The 27,850-nt window shown below is 35.4% G+C and overlaps 1 protein-coding gene across 2 annotated transcripts in view; it reads right to left on the bottom strand.

The window, feature by feature from the left end:
• The window catches only part of HMCN1 (hemicentin 1), a 508,306-nt gene that overhangs the window by 50,066 nt on the left and 430,390 nt on the right, over nt 1-27,850 (bottom strand). For both annotated transcript variants that reach the window (XM_037506314.2, XM_054693419.1), the window contains exons 71-86: nt 27,231-27,367; nt 23,373-23,514; nt 22,178-22,322; nt 21,612-21,739; nt 20,892-21,048; nt 19,266-19,387; nt 18,909-19,073; nt 17,359-17,466; nt 16,798-16,935; nt 16,539-16,673; nt 11,395-11,664; nt 8,157-8,347; nt 4,513-4,726; nt 2,806-2,940; nt 2,228-2,418; nt 24-105 (exon numbers count right to left, since the gene is read on the bottom strand). In XM_037506314.2, the coding sequence (XP_037362211.1) occupies nt 24-105; nt 2,228-2,418; nt 2,806-2,940; nt 4,513-4,726; nt 8,157-8,347; nt 11,395-11,664; nt 16,539-16,673; nt 16,798-16,935; nt 17,359-17,466; nt 18,909-19,073; nt 19,266-19,387; nt 20,892-21,048; nt 21,612-21,739; nt 22,178-22,322; nt 23,373-23,514; nt 27,231-27,367 (2,460 nt within the window). The remainder of the gene's footprint in view (nt 1-23; nt 106-2,227; nt 2,419-2,805; nt 2,941-4,512; nt 4,727-8,156; nt 8,348-11,394; nt 11,665-16,538; nt 16,674-16,797; nt 16,936-17,358; nt 17,467-18,908; nt 19,074-19,265; nt 19,388-20,891; nt 21,049-21,611; nt 21,740-22,177; nt 22,323-23,372; nt 23,515-27,230; nt 27,368-27,850) is intronic.

The raw sequence follows: 27,850 nt of genomic DNA, 5'->3' as shown, positions 1-27,850 counted from the left end.
TAGAGCTTAATCCTGCTGCTTACTTTGCAGAGTCAGGCTCATGCTGCGCTCCACCACCCCAGCTTCATTGGCAGCCACACACGTATAGTCGCCTGCATCTTCATTCTAAGGAAGTAAGCAGTGTTTTATAAAAATATGACCCTTCAGGATTATGCTGAGCAAAATAAGTCAGATGGAAAAAGAAAAATACCGAATGGTTTCACTTACAGGGGGAATATAGGGAAACTGAACAAAGGGTCAGGAAAAAGGCAAAAGTTGCCAGCAAACCATAGATCTGAGGCCTACAATAAGGGAGCAAGAGGGGGTCAAAATGGAGGGAGGAGCACAAGGCCCTATGGTGATGGTTCATGGTGTGCAGTGGTGAGAGAGTTATGGGGACTACACACGAAGGGAGAAATCAAAGATAAACAATGATGTAAGAAAATTAAAAAAATTTAATAAAATGACCCTTCAGAGCAGGGAGACTCATTTTCATCATGATGCTCATTTACATGAAATTTCACTTTTGAGAAGGAAATTTTATAGAAATAGAAAACCTACATATATTTAACCTCATAAATAGTTTTAAAAAATGAAACAGAAATTCCCAGGTTAAATATTTTCAAAACACACAGTAATTAAGCTTGAGAATAGTAACTGGCAAGAAACTAAAACAAACTAACATTTTTAATGATCACAAATGTTAGTTTAAAAATTATTTTAGTAAAGAAAAATACTTTTATCTGTAAGAATAGCATCAGCATCAAGATAATGAGGATAAATAAACAAAATCTGAGTGTTTTCTAATGGGGGTTACTTTATAAAAACATTAACCTTCACTTTATTTAGAGGATTTGAAATTGGCAGTGGAAATTTACAGGTAATCATAAATTACAGACTGAAAACCACAAATTTATACACATATGGTATTAAAAATAAGTTCCATATGAATTTAGATTTGGTGACCACTTAGAGATATCACTAAGGTCCTGTGAATGGGAGAATAGGAGAACTCTCAGAGAAAAATAGAGGTCTTCATAGTAGAAAGAATTAGTCAATAAAGGGTATCTGAATTATACCAAGTAGAGGAAAGTGGGAGATGTATAAATTGCTGATTCAAATATTTAATTGGGTGTGTCAATGTATTACCCAAACAGAAATTTCTAGTAGGAAATTGTAAATGGAAGTTGGAAGAGTTTCAGGGTTAAAGATACATATTTAAGAATATGAAACTGGATAGTGAAAAAAATAGTATTAGTATTAAAATTGGCATTATTAAGGGTTTCAGAAACAGTAATATTTATGCAGAGGACAAGGGGAGAGAATGGTAAAGTGGTAATGAAGAAATAACAGGATCTAACATTGATAGTCATTAGTGTTACAGAAGCTAAAGTTAGAAACCATCTCAAAATTGAATAATCAATAACATCTAATGTTGAAATAAATGAAGGAAAATAAAATGTTGAGAGTGGGCCATCAGCTCAGGTGTTTCGGTACAATATCCTTTTTTTCCCCAGTTAATCTAACAATGGGTTAAGAAATTATATAGTCTAGTAGAGAAATTTTTACATGTAATATCTTGTTCCCTGACTCCAAAATGAGAATAATTTAAAGCACCATTCATTTTCTGTCTTACTGAAGTTTTTAGACAGCCTAATAAAGTTTGTCAGGTTAGTGAAGAAATCAACTCTATAACTTATTCATAATTACGTTTATAATTGTTCAATTTCCTTGTTCTGAAACAGATTTGAGAAAATTATGCACTGATGTTAAATAATATGTCAACAATGGGGAACAAAGCAGCAAAATTATTTTATTCCCCGTATTCCTTTGAAAGCACTAAAAATCAATCTAAACCACTGTTTCAATTTTTTAAATGAATCCATTGGTTCAGATTTTATTTTTTCTTTTCAATTACGTTTATTGAGGTAATATTTACAGGTTTACAACACTGTATTTGTTTTAGGGGTTACAGATCCAAGCCTCAAAAATGTATGTTTCCACACCATGCCCACCACAAAGTCCCAATAATCCTCCTCCAGCTCCATCGGGCCCCTTTCCTCCTCTGCTCCTTCCCATAACCCTTGACTTCTGCTAGCTTGGTTTTGCAGTCAGATGTCAAGGGTTTGCTACTGGTTTGGTTTATGATTTAAATAGAGATGCAAGAGAAAATTCCCATCCATGGGCCTACAGAGATGCAAGGATGATGGCAGTTTAAATGCTCATGGATAATTCCACTGTGACTTACAACAGTGCCATAAATTGCCAGGGAGCCATTGCCAAGTTGCCGGATTCTGTGGCTAATTTCAATGTCCATTCCCTTCCTGCTCCACTGGATGGTTGGGGCAGGATCTCCTTTCACCTCACAATTCAGGATCGCATTACCGCCAAGTGGCTCAATCCAGTTGGAAGGGTAGTCACCTTTGAAGACTGGAGGCTCTGGGAAATATCAAAAGAGATGTACAAGTGAAAGGAAACTGTTAATTTCTTTATGATTTTGAACCTGTTCTAGAAAGATCATTTAATGAAGAGGGGAAAGGCCACTTTCAACCCCCATGAATTTTCTAGAATCAAATGCTCATGACAATTAACCAGATAATTTTGTCAGTTTCAAGAATCTAAGCAGATGATCCTACTCTGTGCCAAACAATTTCTTCTACTTTTAAGTTGAATGTTCATACCATGCATATGAATGAATTTACAAATCTGTGAACAAGACTAGAAGAATTAATAAACTGAAGTTGTATTACTCCATGATAAGGAAGTAAAATAGAAACCACTCATTATAAATAAATTATAAATTAAAGAAAGAGCACTTTTACTTACCTTTCACATAAACAAATCCAATTGCCTTCACAAAACCAACGCTGTTCTCTGCTGTGCACACGTAAGTACCAGAATCTCCTTTTGACACTCTTTCAATAACAAGTTCACTGTGTCCATGGACGCTGTCAAAGTGGGCTGAGGGAACAAGTTAGGAAGCAACACAAAAGCCTCTCAGTAACCTAGGAAGATCATCACAACAGCTAAATATTTTGCAAGTTAGATTTATGAGTTGAACCAGCAACTGAACTAGAAGAGCTCATCCCGACATTGGAGAAGAGAGCCTTTTCCACAGATTTCTTCCTCTGAGTTATTTGCTGTGTCTGTAGACACTTGTTTGAAGAATGAAAAACAGCAGAAGGAACAGGAAAAGAGAGTGAAAATAAACATCTTTTAAAATTATTTTAGAATTGAAGCCTACCTTTCATGGCAAAATGTTGCCTAAAGCTGGCTCATAGTCTCCAGGTTTCAAAAAAATCTTTCATCCAGAAATATGACATTTTCCATTTCATTTATCTCACCACCACTCTTCCTCCCAAACAATTTACATCAAACACATGAAAACCTTTGCAGTTATAATTTAACTGACTTGGCAGATTGGAGGGGAAATCCAGAAACATATGCTAGTTAGTTAAGAATAACAAGATTAGATCTGTAATAATTTAAAACTTCTCTATAATGTTGATGATAAAAATATTTAAAGTGGTAATTACAATATTTGGAATACATTATGAGGTAAACAAGATAATCCTAAAGCAGCCAATATATATATATATAAGGTTATAATTAGATCAGCAAATATCTAATTATGGAAGTATATTGACATGCATTGCTTTCCCCGGTTCGAATTATTATTATTTTTTAAATTTCAGGCTGGAGATTAAGAAGTGGAAAATTAAACTTTTAAATTTGAATAGAAAAATAAATTAAACAGCTAAATTATTACTATACCCTTAGAAAACAGTTACTCATTAGATTTTTTTAGACCTTGTTTTTCATTAGAGAGGTACACTATTATTAAGGCAATAAGGTAACAAATTTTAGTCATTAATGTAAATCTTCATAACAGAAAAAAAGTCATGCTTATTGCAGCTTTTTTAATAACACATTTACTAAATCTTAAATGGTGTGGTACTTCAGGACTCAATTTTGGGATGTGGTCAACTTCTTATTACTGGCAATATCTATATGCTACTGACAAAGTCCAACAAATAAGGAGACAGTGGCCAGTCTAGTGATAAGTATTCTTGAGCTTCAGGAACTAACATATTGACTAGAAATTTTCTATACAATTAACAGCATAAAAGAGCTTAATTCATACAGAGAAGAGTTCTCTGTAAAACTAGATGACTCTTCAGAACTGCAAACAAGCTACATCTTAATCCATTTATCAATGAAGGAGGACTAAATGTGATACGTTTAGTTATCTATATATACAGTATGTACACAGGGGAGGGGAGTTATTTTTCCATTAAAATTTACATATATATCCTGCAATGTGTGGTCTTTTAATGAGCTATCCTTTCAAAAGAATGAAAAGAACATGCATACTGGGTAGAGGGTACAATCCAGGCAAGCCATTGTACAGAACTTAAGGCAATCGATTCTTCATGTAATTTTCAAGCAATTCCCACAGTGAAAGAAAATGCAGATTAGTTTGGAATTCTAGACTTCTGTATTTATTCACTTCTTTGGAATGAAGTTACCAACCTGGGATAATGTTGTTATTGAAGGTCCATGTTAACTTGGGTAGTGGGACACCAGTTGCTCTACAGCTTAATCGCAGCTGTTCTCCTTTATTTAATGATACATCTCCAGGAAGTTCAGTAAAAGTTGGGAGAACATGCACAGTCAGGCTGACAGTGTGTGTGTCTTCACCTGCAGCATTGTTAGCAACACAGGTATAGGTGCCAGAATCCTCCAACTTAAATTTAAAAAAAAAAATCACAGGGCTTAAAATAACATAATCTTACATAAAAAACACAAAATTGCAAAGTTAGGTCCCCAACGGAGTGCTCTTATTTAAAGACAACATAAATTTCCATCTTGTCTGAACCAGCTGGCTCACTTTTGCATACCAATTTAAAATGTATAAGAATTTAAATACGAGGCATATTTTACAGAAATCTAGCATTTTTATAGCAATATGACCTCAGAAAACTTTAGATGCCAAAGCTTACTAACCATCAAGAGTACCTGCAAGATACAATAAAAAACAGGCCATCCCAAAGGCTGGAAGCACAGTTGACTCTTAGGGTAATATGGTACCAAATAATCGCCATGATTATCAAAGTAAATGGTAAGAGTAATAGCAATTTTGACACAATTGTGATTCCTTTCTTTTTAAAACCATGTCTTAATGGGCTTTCAGGACATCACAGTTCCCAGGTTTCCTTCCTACCTCACTGATTACTCCTTTTCCATCTCCTTTTTCTAACTTCCCTTCATCATTAGTGTTTTTATGTTGGCATGTGAAAGGACTCCATCTTTGGTCCTCTTTTATTCTCTATCTGCATTCAGTTCTGTGATCTCATTCAGTCTTACAGCTTTATGCTGATGAGAACCACTATACCCAGACCATGTCTTCTCCAATTTTAGCTAACTTTTCATTCCAACACTGCTTAAAAGACAACTGAAACACAAACACAAAAATAAATTCATAATTTCTCTTTTCCCCTTCCTGTTCTACCTGTAGCTTTCCCCATTTCCTTGATGGCTATCATGTCTTTCAGTTGTCCATGCCTTGTTCTAAGACATTTGAAACATCTTTTACTTTTCTTTCTCAAACTCCACTTACAACCTAGCAAGGGAATCATAGCTTTAAAATATACACAGAATCTAACCACTTCTTGTCCCTTCTCTACTATATTCTGCATTGAGTCCCATTTTCTTTCATAACACTATAGACCATGTTCCAAAGTAGGGATTCAGGCTTCTATCCTTGCCTCCTTATTCCTATTCTCATGATAATGGTCAATTTAGTAAAACTGCAAAAACATCAGGCAGATGACATGTGAGGTGAAGGTGATAATCACAACACTCTGGAAACAGTGCTAGGCTGATAACATGTTGATTGCTCAAAACCTGCAGTGGATTTTGACTTTACACAGAGTAAAAGGCAAAACTGTTGATAACCTACAAGAAACTTCATGATCTAGCCTCCATTTTTTCTGACATTTCACTTTTTATTCCTTTTCATTCACTGGCATCCTGTTTCTCAATACATCAGCTGTGTCCTCACATCTTAAGTTCTCCACTCTACCTGTCTACTCTCCCTGGGTTTCCCCTTCACAAGATCTTTGCTTGCTTCACTCACTTCCTTCAAGTTTTGTTCAAATGTCACCTTCCCAAAGGGGACTTACCCCGAATATTCTATGTAATATAAACTGTACCCTTCCAAGTCATGATTCCCTTTATCACACCCTCCTCTTTATTCTACCTGTTTTCTTCAGACTTATTGTATACTTTATTATTTTTATTTTTTATTGTCTATCACACTTCTCAAATAAACTCCATGAGGAAGAGAACTTTATTCTTTTCTTTCTTGCTGTATTCCCAGTGCCTAAATCAGTGTTGGTCACAGAGAGGGTGTTCATTAATAGTTGTTGAATTAATAAACTGAATGCTTCTGAATGTATCAGGCCCATATTATGAGACTTTTATTCTCTTTTTTAAAGTTTAAGAATTTTTTTTTGCATCAAAACATCAAACAATTGATAATGACTTTATAATCATTCATTATAAAGAAAATAAATTCACATGATTTCCCTTTTTAAAGGGCAAAAGGAAGACATCCTGTAAAGGCCCCCCAACCTCACATCACTTAGTTATTCTTTTTTTTTCTTTTTTTAAAGATTTATTTATTTATTTATATAAGCACTGGGTATGGTCAGAAGCACGGGAGGGTGAGAGAAATCACCAGAGCCAGAGCAGGGAACAGAACAGGCAGAATGACGAATTATACTATTGAGGGGAGCAGCGGGTGCGGCAGGAGAGGTCTGTCGTGCCATGTGGGACCCTCGCTGGTGGCCGGGGATTGAACCGGCACTGCAGAGGCTGCTGGCAGCTTTGCAGCCCAGCACTCAACCACTGCGCCACCAGGGGAGGCCCCACTTATTCTTAAAATACCCAGCTTATGACAATGGAAGTTTAATGAATTTTATGAAAGTGAAGTATTTCAAGATGTGGATGGGAAGTTGGGAAAAATTAGGGATGCTAGTAAAATAAAATAAAAATCTAGATTGTCACATTATTGACAGATTTCTATTTATCTTTTTATTTGGCATTTATAAGCTACCTCATCATTGGCATTCTTTTAGTGTATCTGAGTCATTGTCTCATGAAAACTCTAATTTTTTTTCTCATTTAATTCCTTCAGGTCAATAAGAATAATTAAAGGGCCAAATTTAACATTTCTAAACATGAGGATAATCCCTACGAAAGGTATTGGGTTATTGGAGAAGTCATGATGCATTTTTTCTTGAAAAACATAGAAAAAATACATTATGACTTTTCTGACAATCTAATTTACCAGTTTAAACAAATTGTCCTTATTTTATCAATTCTAAAATTTACATTTTTAACTTTTAATATCTCTGAGATTGGGATATATCTAAAAAACCCAAACATCTTCTCTACTTGTCTGTATTTTTTTCTTTCTCAGAGGTATAGAGAATAATGATGCATTGTACAATTAATGGAAACTTAGATTTGAATAAATACAATTTTTGCTGGCACATGGGATAAAGTGAGGTTTACTGGCAACCTGTCACTAGGGATATTTACCTGGTAATTGCAGGAGTCCTGCAAATGGCTGAGATTATTTTGTAAAGTGAATACAATCAATTTTTTTGTCTTAATCTTCTCAAATTTAATTCTGAGATTTTCATAATGAAATCTAGGCATTTAGTAATGGGGGAGAAGACATGCACAACACTTCTGAAAATTGATTCACATTTCAATTATGTTTATTAATTGATACCATGTATTGATACGCTCAGATACATCACTTATTAAAGCCTGGTGTTATGCACAGATACAGATCTTCACTCTTCTAACCATCCCACACACAGTTATAAACATGGAATATACCAGAGGCACTTAGAATTTTTTTCTGATAAACACAAATTTTCACAAAAGTAAAATACGAATTTTAGAAGGAAGCCATTTCTACTATCTTCTAAGTACTACTCTCAGACTCAGGATATGATATGTGTAAAATTAACTTTGTGACCTGAATTTATGAGTGCATCTCTTTCATTATTAAAGAATATATTTCCAAGTTAAATTACCAAAAGTTAAAAAGTGAATTAACAATTTGGCTTAATGTGGCTGTTCCTGTCTATTAAACTTACCAGAACATTTTCCAGAATGAGTTCTCCATAGGGTTCAACAGTGTATTTTCCTAACAAGTTCACTAAAAGAACATTATCTTTTTTCCAGTTAAGTGTTGGTGTGGGGATTCCATCAGCCACGCATGGAAGAACAGCTTGTGAATTCTCACTGACCGTGTAGTAGTCTTCTGTATTTCGGATTCTGGGTGGTACTATGAGAAATTAAAAAAATATATATATAGCCATTCAGGATGTTGAGTTCAATAACATCTTTATTCACATTGACAACTAACACACAAAAGACTTTTGAGAGCAATTTTGCTTGCAGCAATACTAAAAAAGTCTATGAAGACATTGATTTGTTTGTAACTCTGAAAGTAATAAATATTTTTGATACTAGCAAGAATTCTAAAAGATATGAACTTACAAAATACATTTGCAATCAATTTCTGAGTAGATCACTTCAAATTGTGATGGAAATATTTAGAATTTATTTTGATTCCTACCTTTTCCTTATTTGAGCTGCTTGTGCTTTATTCAGTGAAGTAAAACAAAACAATGCTTCTATAGTTGTATAACTCCTCGATTTGTATCACAGACATTGTGAGGATGAAATAATGAAAGTCATTTGTTTAAAAAAAATATGGTAAACCACTCACCCCATTCTAAAGATCACAAGCTGCTAAAGAAAAACTATTTATTGTAGTACTTCACATATTACAACTAACACAAGGAAAACTAGATCAAGATATTTACTTCCTCTGTACTGGCACAGAGGAAATTTTTATAGTGATTTCCTATTTCTCTGCATAGTAATACATAGTAAATAGTCCCTGTGCCTCAAAATTTTTTGAACTGGATTTTAGACAATATAGAATACTCAATGGAATATTTTATTGTACTGAGAAATACCTTAGTGAACTTAGAACTAAGATATATCCTACTAAAGAAAGACTTAAAAATATGAAGAACGCACTAATTCAAAAATTAAAGATAAACTAGAAACCTGTCAGGGGAAATGGATCAGCTGTGATGACATTTTAAGCATAGGACAAGAAACAGTTGGTTTTCAGCAAAAATGAAGCTGCTGTGTAAAATCTTATTTACCTATTTTATATTTTGATTATATAAGCATATATGCAAACATTACATGAATGATTATATGAATAAACATTGTAGGCAATGTGAAAAACAATCTATTTTGCTGTATGGCACATCATAAATATTCATTTTTTCATTAATTTATGTTGAATTTTAGTTACCTCTTTTATTCTGTTTTCTTGGGGTTATTCAATTAGTGGTCACAGAGTTACAATACTAATACATTTATTTCAATTCAACCTTTTTCAAAAAGAAAATTTCAAGGCAGGGGGACTCTCTGGTGGAGCAGGGGTTAATTCTTGCACTATCAAGCTATCTCCAGCCACTACAGCATGAGTTTGATCCCTGGCCAGGGAGCTAACCCACATGGTACAGCAGACCTCTCCAGTCTTGCCCGCTGTTCTCCTCAGCAGTGTATTTCAGTAGATTGTTTGTTCTGCTCCCCACTTTGTCTCCAGTGAATCTTCTCACCCCTGCACCTTTGGCCTACATCCCAGTTCTTGTATGCACAAATAAATAAAAATAAGTCTTTTAAAAAATTTTTTAAGGCAATGTCTTTATACGTGATTTTAGTTTTGGCACACATCATACATTTTGATATGTGGTATCCTTCTTTTTATTATTTTCTAAATAATTTTCAAACAAAAACATATGCTTTGACCTACTTCTTAACTAGAATGGAATTTTTTTATTTACTTGGGGCTGGAGTTTGGCATTTAAAGTTTATTACACATTTCCTGCTTTATTGCATTGTGGGCAGGAATTGAAAGCTGCATTTTTAAATCTTACTAGCGATTTCTTTGCTCTCTAGCATATGGTCAATTTTGATAAATTTTCTATAAATGTTTGTGAAGAAGGGGCATTATTTACTTGAAACTAAAGAACTAGTGTGTATTTTTGATAAGTTCAATTATATTAACTAAAATAAGATATACATCAGGGAGGGATTTTGGAAAATTCACAAATGTTTTTTAATTTTGCCTAAATTATTCATTTATTCAATTAAAATTTCCACTTGTGAAATTTCTACAGTGAAAATATCACTGTAACTATGGAGTTGCAGGAATTCAAGTACACCTGAAAAATATAAAAACAGGTCTCACAAACTTGAAAAGTTTGAAAAAAAGAAATAACAAAACATCATTAAAATAAGAATAGTACTGGGCCTCCCCGGTGGCGCAGCGGTTGAGCGCTGGGTTGCGATGCTGCCGGCAGCCTCTGCAGCACAGGTTCGATCCCCGGCTGCTCCCCGGCCACCGGAGGAGGGTCCCACATGGTGCGCAGACCTCTCCTGCCGCCCGCTGCTCCCCTCAGCAGTGTACTTCAGTCCTTCTGCCTGCTCTGCTCCCCGCTCTGGCTCTGGTGAATTCTCTCACCCTCCCACGCTTCTAACTGTACCCAGTGCTTGTATAAATAAATAAATAAACAAATAAATAAATCTTTAAAAAAAAATAAGAATAGTACTATTATTAACATTAATATTACCAGTACTGATTGTAGTACTGAAAATAGTAATTGGAATCTGTTTTATTTGCTTGTTTCCTACCACTGTTATTAATTAATATTCTATCTTTAGTCTTAAGATATATATTAGCAACTGTTAGCTAGTCTTAAGATATTATGCTGGTTGCTTGAATACAAAGGACAAGAAAAGGTAATTTTTTTGGTTATGAAATCTACATGAATATTTTGCTACTTTAAGTCAATGGATACCATTAAATTCAAACTGCATTAATAATATAGTTCATATGGTTAGTAACTGTAACCAAAATAACTTGCTTTGAAAGAAATTCGAAGAGTCACAAAACTCAAAGGGACCCGCACGAGTCAAAATATAGATCCCAACAATCACATCATGAGGGGAATTTTTGTAATATATCAATTATCCTGGTTATATAAGAAAAGTTCTCTCCCTCACACCCATATGTGCACACATAACTAAACACAGCCTACAGAAGAGATTTAAAGGGCAATGTACCTATACCCCATGCAGACAACACACATACCACATACACCCACTGTATACCATGTAGCAAATACCACACACGCACCCCTATTTGGATTACTGGTTTTGATTTCCATAATATTTTTTCTGGGTGATTTTTCATTTTTGCATAATAATGTATCAGATGGAAACAATTTCTGTCAAACCACCTACCATGAACAGTGAGCTTGGCGCTTCTGCTGGTTGATCCTGCCACATTAGCTGCCAGGCATGTATACTGGCCAGCGTCATCAGGCTGAGCAAATGCTATTTGCAGAGCCCCAGAGCTGAGGATACGTTGGCGGATGGATTCTGTAATCGCATGCCCATCTTTATGCCATGCAATGTCAGGGGGTGGGAAGCCGTCTGCATCACAGGGTAGAGAGATAGGCTTATCCACAGCAGTGATATACTCCTCTGAATGGGGACTAATGACTGGAGGCACTAAAACACAGGAAGTTTAAATCTCTTATTAAAAACATGAATGTATAACTTACACGCTATGACATTTCTCCAGCAGAGTGAAGTCACATTGAAAAACAAAATCCTAACTTGACCATATCACCAAAGGATCACAGCAGTTTGTTTTCATTGGAAAATAAAAATTCATTGAGTCCATTTCAGAAAATTATTTTCTGTATTTATTAACAAATATGCATAGTAACCAGTTTTAAATGAAGAAATAAATATATTTACTAGAGTTTGTCTGTCTACAAAAGCCGGGTTGTGCCAACAAAGACATTTTCTTTAACATACGTGTATTGTTCTACTTAACTTTCAAAACAGATCCTTTCAAGGTTTGGAAATTATTTAGCTGTTCAGAGATACTTTCACTTAAGTGTTTCCTACAGTGCTTAGCAGTGTGTCTCTGTAATGAAGTATTATTTGAATGAATGAATAAATTAATGATTCATTATATAGAAAAGAATAATACAGACAAGACTCATTCCACTTCAGAAAACTGTGACTTATGATAGGAATATTTCTTCCTATTGTTTGCTGATTACCATTTAGGTATTATCTTGCATAGTCTATCAAGATTTAAAGATATATTGGGCCTCCCCTGGTGGCGCAGCAGTTGAGCGCTGGGCTGTGAAGCTGCCTCGAGCCTCTGCAGTCTGGTTCGATCCCCGGCCACCGGTGAGGGTCCCACTTGGTGTGCAGACCTCTCCTGGTGTGCCCGCTGCTCCCCTCAGCAGGGTATTTCATCAGTCTGTCTGTTCTGTTCCCTGCTCTGGCTCTGGTGAATTCTCTCATCCTCCCATGCTTCTGACTATACCCAGTGCTTGTATAAATAAATAAATACATCTTTAAAAAAAAGATTTAAAGTTATATTAAATCAGGATGTGAGAACAACCAGCCACAAGCATATGGGAAAGGAAAAAGAGGAAGATGCCTCCTTGTTATTGCAGGTCTGGAGACAATGACAGGTTCAGAAGACAACCAAGATGGTAAAAATACTCCTTTAAAAGCATACAGCCAAAAAAAAAAAAAAAATCAAAACATCTACCATCCATTCAAGAAAACTTGAGAAACAAGGTCAACAATATTCATTGTTACCACATGCAGACAAAGAAATGGAATCAGCAACAAGAGAACTCTGAGCATTACACTGATCCAAGAAGGCGGTGAAAAAATGATCACCATGGAAAGACCAAATTTGAGAGTATAAAATTGGCTGTGAGTAAAATAAAATCATCAACTTGTGAAAAATAATATGAATAACCATGTTAAAATTATTGACAACAATTAAAATTATGTGGGTGGATTTGGGCTTACCAGACATGCTTTATCTGGGAAGGGAGATTCTGTTCAGAATTTTTCATGCCTCTAGAACATGCAATTATCTCTGGTTGCTTTTGGAATGCTGAAATACTATTCATTATTCAATGTGTTTCTTTCTCCCATAGTTGCTCCTATCAATGGGTTTAATCAATTAGTTCTTCCAATAAGGAATTGTTTCTTTTTTAAGATTTATTTATTTATGCATATAAGAACTGGGCTACAGGCCAGAGGTGTGTGTGTGTGTGTGTGTGTGTGTGTGTGTTTGTGTGTGAGGGGTTGGGAGGGTGGGAGGGTGGGAGGATTCACCATAAGTAGAATGGGAAACACAACAGGCAGATTGACTGCAATACACTGCCAAGGGGAGCAGCGGGCGAGTCAGGAGAAGTCTGCTGTACCATGTGGGTTGCTCCCTGGTCGGCCGGGAATCGAACTTGTGCTGCAGAGGCTGCGGATAGCTTCACAGTGCTGTGCTTAACCCCTTGGGCCACCAGGGAGGCCCATAAGGAATTGTTCTTTTCTAAGGTCTTTGTGTTGCTAAAACTAATACATATTTCTTGCTCCTATTCTACTTCTTTTCACTTGCATCAATAAAGCTGTCCATTTCCCTGTTCTTTAAACAGTCTGCTAACTGCCATCTAGTTTTTTCCTGACCTCTTTGTCCTCTCCTTTGTATTCTTTTCCAGTGTTCTCACTGTTCTTGGACTTCTAAAAAATGCAGTGTCCTGTGATTTTTGTCCTTAGCTCTTTTCTATCCAAATTCTCATCCAATCTTTTGAAACAAAATATACTGGTTACTTCCAAATTCATAATTCAGACTACACTTTTCCCATGAACTCTGAATTAATAAATATTCAATAATCTCTTTGACATCTCTACTAGGATTGCTAATAGTTTCCTACAATTAATATGACTTAACATGATTAAAGAAAAATCATGGTTTTCTTCTGCCAAAACCAGTTCTTCCTCCTGTATTCCCCCATGGCACTATCATTCACTCATTAGCTCAAGTCCAAAGCTTAGGAAACATCATTACTATTTCTCTTTTCCTAAACTTCCAAATTTGATCCATCAACAATCCTGACAATTACATGTCCAAAAATATCTTCAATCCATCAATTTTCTCATTCATTTCTGCAGTCCACAGGCCCACCTCTACTCTAGCTAGAACAGAACACAAAATCTAGAGGACTTTAATAGCTCTTCCAGCTCCTATCTCAGATGGGAACAGCAAAAGAAATCTTCATAAAACAAAACAGAGTCTTGGTTAAATCCTTAAGGGGCTTCCCATTGCACAGAGACTGAAAGCCAGCCTTCCTATGATCCTTTGGGCTCTCCATGCTCTGGACCTGCCTTCTTATATAAATATTTGCGAGTCTTTCCCTCATTCACCACTGTCTACCCATGCTGACATTCTTCTTTTCTTACTCTTTCCTGCCTGGGGGCCACCACACATCATGTCCTGTGTACTTTGGATACTCTAGTACTTTACGTGACTTAGATCATATTCAGGTTTTAGCTAAATTTGTACCCCCTCAAAGAGGCCTATTTGGGGCCTCCCTGATGGCACAAGGGGTTAAGATGCAGCTCTATGAAACTGTAAGCTGCCAGTACAGCATGAGTTCGATCCCCAGCCAGGGAGGTGACCCACATGGCGCAGCAGACCTCTCCTGACGTGCTTGCTGCTCCCCTCAGCAGTGTATTTCAGTCAGTCTGTCTGCTCTGTCTCTGGTGAATCCTTTCACCCCCTACACCTCTGGCCTGTACCCTAGTTCTTGTATGCATAAATAAATAAATCTTAAAAAAATGAGGGCTATTTTAATTACTAATCTAAAGTGGTTCCACGTTTCCTATTATTCTCCAGCTCAGTGTTTAGTTTTTCTTCTGCATAACATATCAGAATTTAAAATTATTTCATTTATTTGATAGTTTACTATTTCATATCTCTACACCATAGGAAGGATCATGTTTAAAACATTCAAAATATTTTCACTTATTAAGCCAATAAGTTGTTGAATAAAGGTTGAAAATTAGATAGAAATAAAATTCATGAATTTCAAGAATGTGAGCTTTACTATAGTCATTAATTCACGATAGGAAGATCACATTATAAGGAAATTCAAAATCAGCCAATGCAAATTCAGAATCTCAGAACCTGTTTAAAATTACTTCTTCACTCACAAAAGCAATGCGTGCAAAATATGGGAATTATGTCAATGGATTACATAGGGATCATTTTTTCCAACCTCATGCAATAGAGTTATTGTGATTAAAATAAAAACACACATTTTTCAAACCTTAAAAAAACAAAAAATATATCAAGAAAATATCAGTTCAATGTGAAAAAAATCCCTGCTTTGTGTCTAGAATAATTTTTCCCCATCAAGTTTGTTTAAATGCAATTAAGATATGTAATTAGATGCAATTAGATATGTAATCTTGTACTTCACATTGTAACAAAAGTAGGATTGTGAAATAATGGTTTAAAAATCACCTTAAATATGTAATATGATGAAAATAGAGTAACCAAAAAGACTCATAGAATTTCAAAACATGAGATGTCTTAGTTTTATGCCATACTAAAAAAAAAAAAAAGCCCAAACAGAAAATGAACTATATATACAAATGGCATACTACTCAGATATCCAAAAAGATGAAATCCTGCCATATGCAACAACCAACAACCTAGATGGACCTAGAGGGTATTATGCTCAGTGAAATAAACCAGATGGAGAAAGACAACAGTTTGATTTCACTCATATGTGGTACATAGAGAAAAAAACAAACAAATGAACTAAGTTTAACAAAAAATAAAGTTTTAGCATACAAGACCAAATTAGTGGTAACTAGAAGAAAAGGGTAAAAAGGGGTGAATAGGGCCTCCCTGGTGGCGCAGCGGTTGAGCGCTGGGTTGCGAAGCTGCCCGCGGCCTCTGCGGCGCCAGTTCGATCCCCGGCTGCTCCCCGGCCACCAGAGGAGGGTCCCACATGGCGCGCAGACCTCTCCTGCCACCCGCTGCTCCCCTCAGCAGTGTACTTCGGTCCTTCTGCCTGCTCTGCTCCCCGCTCTGGCTCTGGTGAATTCTCTCACCCTCCCGCGCTTCTGACTGTACCCAGTGCATGTATAAACAAACAAACAAACAAAAAAAAAACAAACAAAAAACAAACAAATAAATAAATAAATAAAACATGCCTCTATTAAAAAAAAAAGGGGTGAATAAATCAGTCAAAAGGGTCAACTGGACGTAGATGGAAGTGAAGTTTTAGTGGTGAACTTAATCAGTATCTTACTGCATACAGATACTGATTTATAATGATACACAACTAGAACATAAATAATGTTATAATGCAACGTTAATTGAATAAGAAATTATTAAAAAGAACAAACATCTCCCCAGGGTGATAAAAACAAATAGGGTAATACATTTAGAATTTAGAGAATTATGGCAGCATTATTATTTTAGATATATGAATATTTGGTATACATTGTTACAAGCATCTTTGTAATAAAAACACAGAGATTGATCATTTGGGTACCTTGGACATTTAACTTGATTTTGCCCAAGGCTGTCCCAGCTGGATTCTGGGCCACACACATGTAAGAACCTGCATCCTCTCTGACAGCTCTGGAGATCTGTAGACCACCACTGGGAAGAACTGCACGACTGTTGCCTACATCACAATTATAAAAGCAGGGACAGAAGAAATTTTATTTTCATTAGACAAGAGCTTGCTTACTCCCAGTTATAAAACACTGATTTGTTAGGATTTGCTTGATAGAAACAGTGGGAGGTACCTGAAGTGATGACACTGATGCCTTCTTTTTGCCAAGTAATGAAAGGAGTGGGTGTTCCTGTTGCTTCACATGGTAATAAAATGGGATTGTTTAGAATGACGTCTAGTTCACTGGGCTGAGGCTGAATGGCTGGAGGCTCTGCAAGAACCATTGAACAGAAATAAGCAATGGCACTAGTTAATGGCCAAAATGTCTACTGTCATCATGAAATTAAATATGTCCAAACTCATAATTCTAAAATATTAGTGATTTAATTGCCCCAGGGAAAAGTGAATAAGAGCCATATGACATTTTCTGAGTCTCCAGTTTTTATTTAAACTCTGTTAGAAGAACTCTTTTGGAAGCAGGAACAGATTATAAAAATTGAAGAAGAAACCTGATTGAAGGGATGGTCTGTGTGGTATGTCATCTGTGTAATCTTTAGTCTGCTGATAAATATTTACCTGGCTTTTATAGCCTCAAAGTATTACTGGAGTCCAAGCTCTAGACAATTCTGCTTTTCAAGAATAAACATGACTTAAAAACAACAGCAAGATTTTGATGAGTAAATAACCTTCCTACCCTGTACGTGAAGAGTTGCATGTCGATGTGCAGAACCAGCTGCATTCCTGGCCACACAGGTGTATCTCCCAGCATGGTTCAACTGAGTAGCAAATATTTCAATTGCTCCTAAAAAAAAGTTTCAATGTATGATGCATCCTTATTTTTTCAAATTAATTAAGTCTCATCTTTGTGTTTTTGTTCCTATAGGACAGTTGCACCTGACTTATATTCATAGTTGTTCCTTACATTCATACTTGTATCCCCTTAAGGGTAAAGCATAATACTTTTTAAAATTATTACTAACAGCTTTATAGAGTATATTTTAATGCCATAATATTCATTCATTAAATGTATAATTCAATGATTTTTAGTATATTCACAGAGTTGTGCAATCATGACACAATCTAATTTATATCTCTATAACCCCCCCAAGAAAATTTATCCTATTAACAGCCACTCCTTACTCCTAACCCTGGTCCTAGATAATTTACTAAACTACTTTATGTTAAAGAGATTTTCATTATATGGATGTGTCTATATTTCTCCATTCACCAGCTGACAGACACCTGAATTGTTTATGGTTTGCCTGTTGTGAATAATACTGTATGAATATTCATGTACAAGTCTTTGACATGTGTTTTCATTTCTCGGGGGTAGGCATCTAGGAATGAAGTTGCTGGTGATATTGGACCTCTGTTAAACATTTTGAGAAAGTTCCAAAGTATTTCCTTAGAACAGTACTTTAGGCTAGAGGTAATTAATTGAGATTTTATGATTTCATTTTTTAAAGATCTATATATACAGAATTCTGATAGTAAAGATCTGTACAGATTTCTGATAGTCAAAATACTTTGCTTTGACAAATAAATTCCATCCTGAGAACAAATCTTTACTTTCCCTTCTGTTGAAGAAATAAATACTTTTAGAATAATATGCACACATTCAAAATACCCCAGGATTTTGATTGCTACTTTCACTTATTTCCAGTGTACCAACCCTCCCAAATGCAGGATGAATTTTCAGAAACACCAATGTGAATCATCTATACTTTCATTAGGTGAATTAGTTTTTTCTCTGCCATACTATACATTTTTAATACTTAAATTTTATAAACAATAGCTTCTACCACCCTCAAAATGTATCCATCATAGCATTTATCACCGGCTTTACCTGCTAGATTGTAAAAACCTTGAAAACAAGAACTCTGTCTTAGCTTTACATCCAAGGAAACTTATTAGGACATACAGTTCATTTTAGGCACTATATATTTAAATGAACACATTCTATTTGGCCAATCAAAAAACCCCATGGTTTATGCAAAGGCATTAGTTAATTTGTTTAACCTTGGGTTTAGTAAATATACACATAAAATACCAATGATCATGCTTATTATGTTCAGGTAAGTCTTAGATATTGATATTTTTCTCCAGACTTCTTTTTTTCCTCTTTCCCTAGTTCCCCTCCCCACTCTAATTGGACTTTTCCTCAGATGTCTAAGTCCAGGAATGCAAATGTATTTTATTATTTTTAGTGCAAGAGAAAACTTGGCAAGGTTTGGTTGGTCTTACCTGAGGACAGAATTCTGTAGCCATCTCCCCTAGGAAGCAGTCTTATGCCATTTTTTGTCCAGTGAATTGAAGGAAATGGAACTCCTGATGCAGTGCAGGTAAGTATTGTTGGGGTATGTTTGGTGACTAGGAAGTCTGTAGGCTCATCTGCTATGGAAGGTGGAACTAAAACAGTAACAACACAAAGAAAGAAAACTACAGGTTGCCAAACTTCAGAGACTTTTCAAAGACATTTTTCTTTTTCACAGTGAAAGTGAGTATTTGGTAAGTGGAAAAGGAAGTCATCTTTGTGAATCAGTGCAACAATGAAATTACATCATTGTAATAACTTTCAATCCAGGACTAAGTCAACTCTACCTTGGACAGTGAGAGCCACAGTTCTTGTGTCTTCTCCTGCATCATTTGCCACAGTGCATTCATAGGTTGCAGTGTCTTCCACAGAAGGGGAAATAATGACTAGTGAGCCTGAAGAAAGGAGCCTAGAAGAGAGATTTCAAAGCAGTGAGTAGTATCAGTTTTTATAATGTTTCCAGTTGACCCAACATGGTACCATGTTGTGAATGGAGGGGAACAGATTCTTCCTTCATGTTAAAATGAAGATCACTTCTCTCATACAAACTAGCTGTATCAAATTTTAAGTGCATAGGGCAGTAGGTTGGTTAACAGGGCCTCAACCTTGACATTTGCAGAAATGAGTGGAAGGAAGATTTGAAGAGGGACTCTTGCCTTTTAGGAATGCATGATCTATCTATACTCTCCTAGCTGAGATACAAAGCAATGAACACATCAGTCATAGCCACTGTTTCTTGAGCACTAACTTCCTGGCACCATATCAAATGCTTCACATAAATGATCTCTAAATCTCACAATGACTTTGCAAGTTGGTATTTTATTATTTCCACTGACAGATAGGTAACTACAAGTCTGTCTTACATCTTTCTCAACTTCACCTGCTTCCTTTACATGTACTGGTTTCCTTGGAGATGCATAGAAGTAAGTCTTTTTTCTTTATTTCTTTTTTCTACTTGTAACCAAAGCAAACATAAGGCAATCTGGATCACTTCCAATGTTTAGGAGTTTGGTAAATACACATACATGATTTAACTTAAATAAAAATAGTTATTTTCTTACTTCAAAATAAGCACTAACAGAATAGAAATTATTTGATTTAATGGGAACATACTGCACATAATTTTTGTCCAAGACATTGTACATTTTCTACATAGTGTACACCTTCAGTCATTAAACACCCAATACCAAGAGAATAAAAGGGTGAGGAGAGAGAAGCAACAAAATTTCAAAAGGAATACTTATAGTTTCATATTACCTGGTATATCAGTTGATTTTTGTCCAGTATATCTATGAGAACAAATTTTAGCACTATGGCAAATATTTTGATATTTATTAATTTGAGATACAAGAAATGATGCTCACATAAAACATCACAAATTCCCAGTGATTTTAAGGTTCGCCTTTAAAAAATATACACTGTCATTTTACAAACTATGGTATTAAAGTGTAAGGAATGTAAAAAGTTGGAGAAAATGCTGTTTTTTCTCCCCATACATGCTGCCAAATACCTAAGCTGTACTTTAAAATATAAAATTTGATTTTTGTTATATAACTCAAGCTTGTATATATTTTGATAGAATAGTTTTTCTTTTATCCAAAATGATGTTTTCATAAAATTCTACAAAGTATTCAAGAAATAAAAATAGAAGATTTAATTCTATAGAATCTGCTGACAGTGAACCACAGTATTTATAGATAATAAAGTTGTATCTATAAATAAAAAATATATTTTAGGTTCAAAACTAATTCCATATGACAAAAATATTTTAGGTTGAAAACTAATTCCATAGTAACATACTCTCTATATACTAGCTAATTTTTACATGTTTGCTGCCCCTATTGATAGAGTTAAAATTCTTTAACAATGATTCTAAATAGTAGGTGGGATTTTTCAATGAATTTATTCCTTACCTGTATGAATTCTGATTTTGATCCACATTGAGAAGCTGTCCATTTTTTCGCCATATGATTGAGGGTTTTGGTATCCCAGTAGCCTCACAAGCCAGAGTGGTTTGGACATTTACCGTAATGGTCATGTTGGTAGGACCCAGCGCGATAGATGGAGCAACTAAAACAAAGTCACCACTTAGAAGGGGAACACATTCAGCAAAGCAGGTGCCAAACTGAAATGAGTCATCGGAAATTGCCTCATAGTTAAGAACAAAATAGGGCCTCCCTCGTGGCACACAGGGTTAAGTTTCAGCACAATGAAGCTATCAGCAGCCACTGCAGTACAAGTTCAATCCTTGGCCAGGGAGCTACCCACATGGCACAGCAGAACTCTCCTGTCGCCCGCTGTTCCCCTCAACAGTATATTTCATCAGTCTGCCTCTTCTGTTCCCCATTCTGTCTCTGATGAATCGTTCCACTGTCCAGCCCCTCTGGCCTACACCCCAGCTCTTGAATGCTTAAATAAATAAATCTTAAAAAAAAAAAACACAATAAAGCTCTGTGAATTTAAATAGTGAGGAAAATGTGGGACATGACTGCTAGGAATGTAATATATATATACAATATAAGGGAATACATTTATGTAGTCTTGGATATCAAACAATCTATAAATTCACTTGTTTAGGCTATAAAAGAACATCCAACACAAAGACTGGATGTTGTCTATAAAAGCACATTTACCATGGACTTGTAAATCTATTCGCCTGCGGTCTGTTCCAGCCACATTGGTTGCCATACACAAATATCTCCCGGCGTCTGTGACATGTGCTGACCGGATATGAAGGAATCCATTTTCTAGGATGGAGTATCTAGTAGAATATAAAGTAACTAAATTATCAGAATAAGATAAGCTAAAAAACTAAGATGGAGTATCTATGAGAAAGACCACAAATGGAATCTCCTAAATCAACTTTTCTGATTATTCACATTTGACTGAGAGCACACTTAAAGACTTAGGTACATTAGGTTTTAGTCTTCTTGCTTCAAATGACACATATTTATAACACCTTGGGTGGGTGGGGAAAAAAGAATAAGATGTAAAGGTTTATAGATGGGAGTGTAATGTTGTAATAATCATGTTTTAGACGTCTTAGAAATTATGCTTTTAAAATATTGTCTTTTGATTCTTATATTAACATGGAGAGAACAATTTTAAATACAAGCCCCAAATAATGCATTGGGAAAAAGATTTAAGGGTTATTATTTCAGTTCTTAGGGTATTTAGAATCCTTTCCTAGAATTATTACCTTGCATGATTCCCAGACAGAAGAGCCCCATCCTTCCTCCATGTTATCCTGGGGACTGGCACACCTTCAGCAAAGCATTCCAAGACAGCTGACTTATTTAAGTGAATGACAAGACTCTGTGGGCCACTCTTTATGCTTGGAGGAACTGTACAAGAGACACATGTGGAAAACTTCATTTATACTAATTACATAGCCTGAACAAAGACCCAGAAGAGGTAGTGCAAGGCACAAACTGTGAATCAAGTATATAACTTTGCCTACAGCTAATTTAGATTACTATATGTAGAATTGTGGTTTAATTCCTATAGTCTTACACAAGATACTCAGTATTTAAAAACAAAGAGGAGATGGAGGAAGGGAATTTTACATCCCTGATATTGTGTGTGAAATCTGGCTTTCTATGAGAGAAACTAGAATAAAAATCAGGTCTGGTCTGATATAAATTAAAAATGATATTTCTTATTGCTCTTTGGCCAAATAATGGTTAGAGAATGTTAATGCTGGAACAACTTCACTTTAAATAAAGGACAGAAAGTGGGCTGCTACAACAAAAAGTGCATCTGTGATTAATCATGCAAATCTCTGAGCATGTATTTTATTATTAATCATTGAGCGCATGTGGGAATAGAAAACTAGAATTTTAATTTTAGTATTAGAGATATTCACTGTGTGGATCACTTTATATCCCGCAGTTTCATATATTCAAAGTCCAGAGATAATTGCTCTTGAGGAAAGCCTGCATTATTTTCCCCATATTTGGCAAATTTTAGTATTTAGATTTTATATAAATGAGACTTACAGTCCTATAGTAGTCTCTTTCTAGTACTTATATATTCAAACACAAAAATAAATACAGGTGAATAATGGGCCATTTTTCATCAAGATATTCCTCAATTGCTCTGATGTGAGATCAGAAACTTACAGGGATTTGTGGCTGGATAAATCTCAATGGCTCTGATCTGAATGACACAAAATATCAGGATATTATGGTAATGATTGGACATACGTTATCCTCCAAGATAAATTTTTTGAAATTGAGTTAGTTTGAATATAACTATAATAGAAATACTATTTTTCAAAGGAAATAAGATAACCACAAGAATTCATTTAGAATGTTCATAAAAACCAAAGTTATCTCTTTGAATACTTTTGGCTACACTTTTAAAATTGTGAAACAATGATTAATTTTTCTTACCATTTACAGTGAGAACAAATTCTTTTGTAGTCTTTCCTGCAATGTTGCTGGCAACACAGGTATAATTTGCAGTATCACTTAAATCTGCATTATTAATTTGTAAATATCTCCCTCCAGACAGGATTCGTACTCGAGGTGTTGCCTGGATTCAGTAAGTAAAATTTACCATTAAAATGTTCAGAAAAGGGAATAAAATATCACTTTATAACATTGAAAGTAACTACAGCAAACTGTAGGGTGCCTATCTTCAAGTATTCTTTATCTGCTCCTCCCACCAATATCCTGGTAACCGAAACCATTGGGAATTATTTCTATGAGTGAGTTAAAGGCAAAGGCTCAATATCAATGACCCAGGTCTTGTAACCAAGATAGAATGCTCTAGAAAGGGCAGATGACTTAAGTTAAGACAAGCAAAGCTCTCTCCATCCCTTGTAAGACTTCTGCTGAAAGTGCTGGGGAATAAGGAATACTCTTTTTTATTGGAATATCCAAGCCTGGTGACAGCCTTATAACTCTTTGGGGACAGTCTGTTCTGAATCTAAGACAAAGAGGCAGAGCTGACATTTGGACACAGTGGCTTGATTACATGATTTTAGCCTCTGGGTCTAGTAATGACTAAAGTCTATTTTGCCAATTACTAAAGCCAACAAATAACCTTTTTTCAGTTAAGGTTATTTGAGTCTGAATTCTATCCCAACTGAAATCTTCCTGACTAATAAATTAAGTTTGGTTAAGTTAGAAGCAACAATTATTCCTTTGCACTTTTTCTCAAATTTTATTGATTTGCCAATCATTTACATGTCTATATAATTTGGGGAGTATGACCCCACACTCTCATGTATGCAAATGCTTCATCATAGTCGTTCAAAACCCCAGTGCTCATACCCTATGAACCTTCCTCTTTTATCTTCTTCTCATCGTCCAATACCCTCTGGTACATAGGTATGTTTATATATTCCTTTTTTATGTACTCTATGTTTTCAGGTCTTATATGCAAGTTTTTAAACCATTTTGAATCAAGTTTTGTGTATGGAATTAAGTAATGATCAAGTTTCTTTTATTCCCCTTGTGGCTGTCCCATTTTTGTGACACCATTTGTTGAAGAGGCTTTCCTTATTCCAACATATGGACACCTGTTGCTTTGTCAAAGAATAACTGTCCATATATATTTTTTTATTTCTGGGCTCTTAATTCTATTTTATTGATCTGTGTTTATTTATTTGTCCCAATACCACACTGTTATCCTACTACTTTGTAGTATAGTTTGAAGTTACGGAGTGTGATTTTTTTCTTTTCTCTCAGTATTGCTTTGACATGTGGGGGTCCTCTGTGGTGGCATAATTTTTTTTATAATTGTTGATTTCCTCAAAAAATTTTTGATATGTATTGCACTGAATCTATAAAGTGCTTTACATAATATGGGCATTTTAACAATGTTTATTCTTCTAATCCATGAACACAGGATATTGTTCTATTTCTTTGTGTCTTATGTTATTTAACTATGAGAGTGCCTTATAATTTACATTGCATAGTTTCTTTACCTCTTTTGTTAAGTTTAACCCTAGGTATACTATCCTTTATGGTGTGATTGTAAATGAGATTATTATCTTAATTTTTCTTTTCTCTAATTATTTTTTTTGCATAGAAATTTAACAGACTGATTTTGTACCCTGCCACTTTACTGCCACTTTACTGTTTATTTATTATTTCTAGTAGTTTGTTTTTTAGTGGAGTTTTGTGGCTTTTTCTATGTATCTGTGTCATGTCATCTGTGAGTAGTGATAGTTTCACTACTAGTAGTTTCCTACTCCACTGAGAAAACAAGTCTTGAGCCTGCAATTCTCTCCTTCCATCTTGCACATGATTGCAACCGTCCTTTCCATTTCCCCATGTCTGTGGAAAAGGGTTTACCCTTGCTCCAAAACTCTTCAACTATGACCAGGGTCCAATTTGCTCCCCATCCAACACACTGTCCTATACATTTCTTTTGCTATTTTCTATAGCTTCAATTTCTATCAGTAAATAAACATACAAAAAATTTCTTTTATATTTAAAGAACAGTCCATAATTATATACACTTTCTCTTCTTCCTTAACTGCCCTAACAACTGTCACTGTCTTCTATTTTGATCACTTTATTGAAGAATCAACCATGCTCAGGTCTTTAATAATTTTTATGTATTGTCAAAGCCATTGGACATTGCTTCAACTGTATCTTAACTGCACTTTTTAAAATTTTTTTTTAAAGATTTATTTATTTATTTTATACAAGAACTGGAGTACAGACCAGATGCGTGGGAGGGTGAGAGGATTCACCAGAGACAGAGCAGGGAACAGAACAGGCAGACTGATGAAATACCCTGCTGAGGGGAGCAGCGGGTGAGACAGGAGAGGTCTGCCCTGCCATGTGGGACCCTCACCAGCCAGCAGGGATCGAACCAGCACTGCAGAGGCTGCTGGCAGCTTCACAGCGTGGCGCTCAACTGTCTGCGCCACCAGGGGAGGCCCTCTTAACCGAACTTTTAACTACTCCTTCTCTTTTCCTTGACTTTCAATACACCTGTGTCTCCTACATTTAGTCTGAGCTTTCTAAATCCTTCCCAATCCCATTCTCCTTCTCTTCTTATACTCACTTTGAAATGAGGCTTTATTCTCATTTACTGGTTAGCCTCACAGAAACCATGGCTTCAACAACAGTTATGACATAAAATGTGGACTCATATGTCTTAATGTGTTTTATAGACTTTCCACATGGATATACCTGAATTACTTATAAGTATCTAAAAATGAGGTAAACTTTTTTTTTAATTAAAAAAGTTCAACAGTGAACTGCTCAGTATTGCCATCACTTGCTTATCTCCGATTAGTCTTATCTTCACCATGAACATTCACTCAGTCCCTAGCTGAACAATGAATGGCCTAAAATGAAATGTATATATGGGAAATAAGACTATGGAGGGAATGTCAGGCATTTAATCTGAATTCCAACATTTAGGGGGATTCATCAAAGGATTTTAATCAAGGTCTAATTCACCCATAGCCAGCTACTTACAGTTCCCAGGACAGCAGCAATGCCTTTTCATGCGAAATGATCATGCCACTCTTAAAATTAGAATTCAGCCTTTCTGTGTTTGATGTGTTTTGGTGGTGGTGGAAAACGTTCTGTTACATGTGTTAAGGGATATAATTTCATTTATATAATCATGCACAGGGTAGCAAAATTGGTTATAAGAATAAATAACTACTAGGATAATAACCAACAGTCAGAGGATTCAGTCAATACTGAGCCTAAAAAGCAACTTAGGATCCTGTGCTGTGATACTTTATGACAGCACACAGATATCACTTGTACTTGAGAAGCTTTAGAGAGCAAGAAAATGTGTTATTCAGTGATCCCAGACCTAGATTCATGATAGTAAAGGGCATTATAGAGATCCATGAGGTCATTTCTGAGATCTAAGTTTAGACCAAGGAAATTCAGTAAGAGGGTTGTCTAAAGGCTAGTTAGGACTGCTCAGTTCTTTGAGACTCTAGTTAGGGCTTCTTCCCTCTCAAGTGAAGAAATAATTGAGTGTTTCAAATGCAGCTTTAATTCTTGAGCTTTAGGAGATACATTCTTGGGTCAATTTGCAGAGTGTCTGAATAAAAGTACCTGTTTTCTGATTCATAATTACTAGCTACCCCGGGAAAGACTGAAAAAAGAAGGCTGATTAAAGGATCCTGTGTCCACCCTTGAATACTGAATAACTGGTGAATGTTCAACCAACTACCTCATGTTGTTTGGTCTTGTCTACCTAGCAAAGATTCCCCAGCAGATTTTTTTTTCTCAAAAATAATCTGCAGAATTATCAGGACTTACCTGCAATCGGTCTCTGTTTTTAAGCCACGTGATAACAGGTGGGGGCACTGCATCTGATTTGCATTCCAGTGTCACTTGTCTGTTCTGTAACACTGTGAAATCCTGGGACTCATCAATTCCAGCAATATTTGGGGGTACTGGGTATGAAAACAAACACATCAAAGGTTTTCAATTAATAAAATGTAAAGATCTGGATTATCACAGGTATTCGACACATGTTGCTTCTGCTTGTATAAAATGAATCATAAGCTTAAAACATTAGTTATTCAATTTACAGTAAAAACGATTATAAATAAGGTTTTTTTTTACCTTACTTTAATACTTTCATGTACATTAAATAGCGAACTTCTTCCAAGAGTCACATGAATGATAGGATAATAAAATCAACATGATTATTACCTTTTAACAGGTAAAGAAACTACAACACAAAGAAGGGATTCCTTGTCCAGGTTCTACAGTTGATAATCACTTTCTCAAAACATCAGATTTTAAAACTACTAAATTAGGGTATTTTTAACATAATATAAAGACATGTCTATACTTCTCTTGATATGCAGAATGTATCTTATTATCTGACTCATTAAACATTCACATGTCAACTAATGGCAGGTTTAAAGGCA

This window comes from Talpa occidentalis, unplaced genomic scaffold (assembly GCF_014898055.3).
Source record: "Talpa occidentalis isolate TD23 unplaced genomic scaffold, MPIMG_talOcc4v2.1 talOcc4.12, whole genome shotgun sequence".
Taxonomy (NCBI): Eukaryota; Metazoa; Chordata; class Mammalia; order Eulipotyphla; family Talpidae; genus Talpa; species Talpa occidentalis.
Note: the sequence above shows the minus strand (reverse complement) of the source record. Positions and strands in the feature narration are given on the sequence as shown.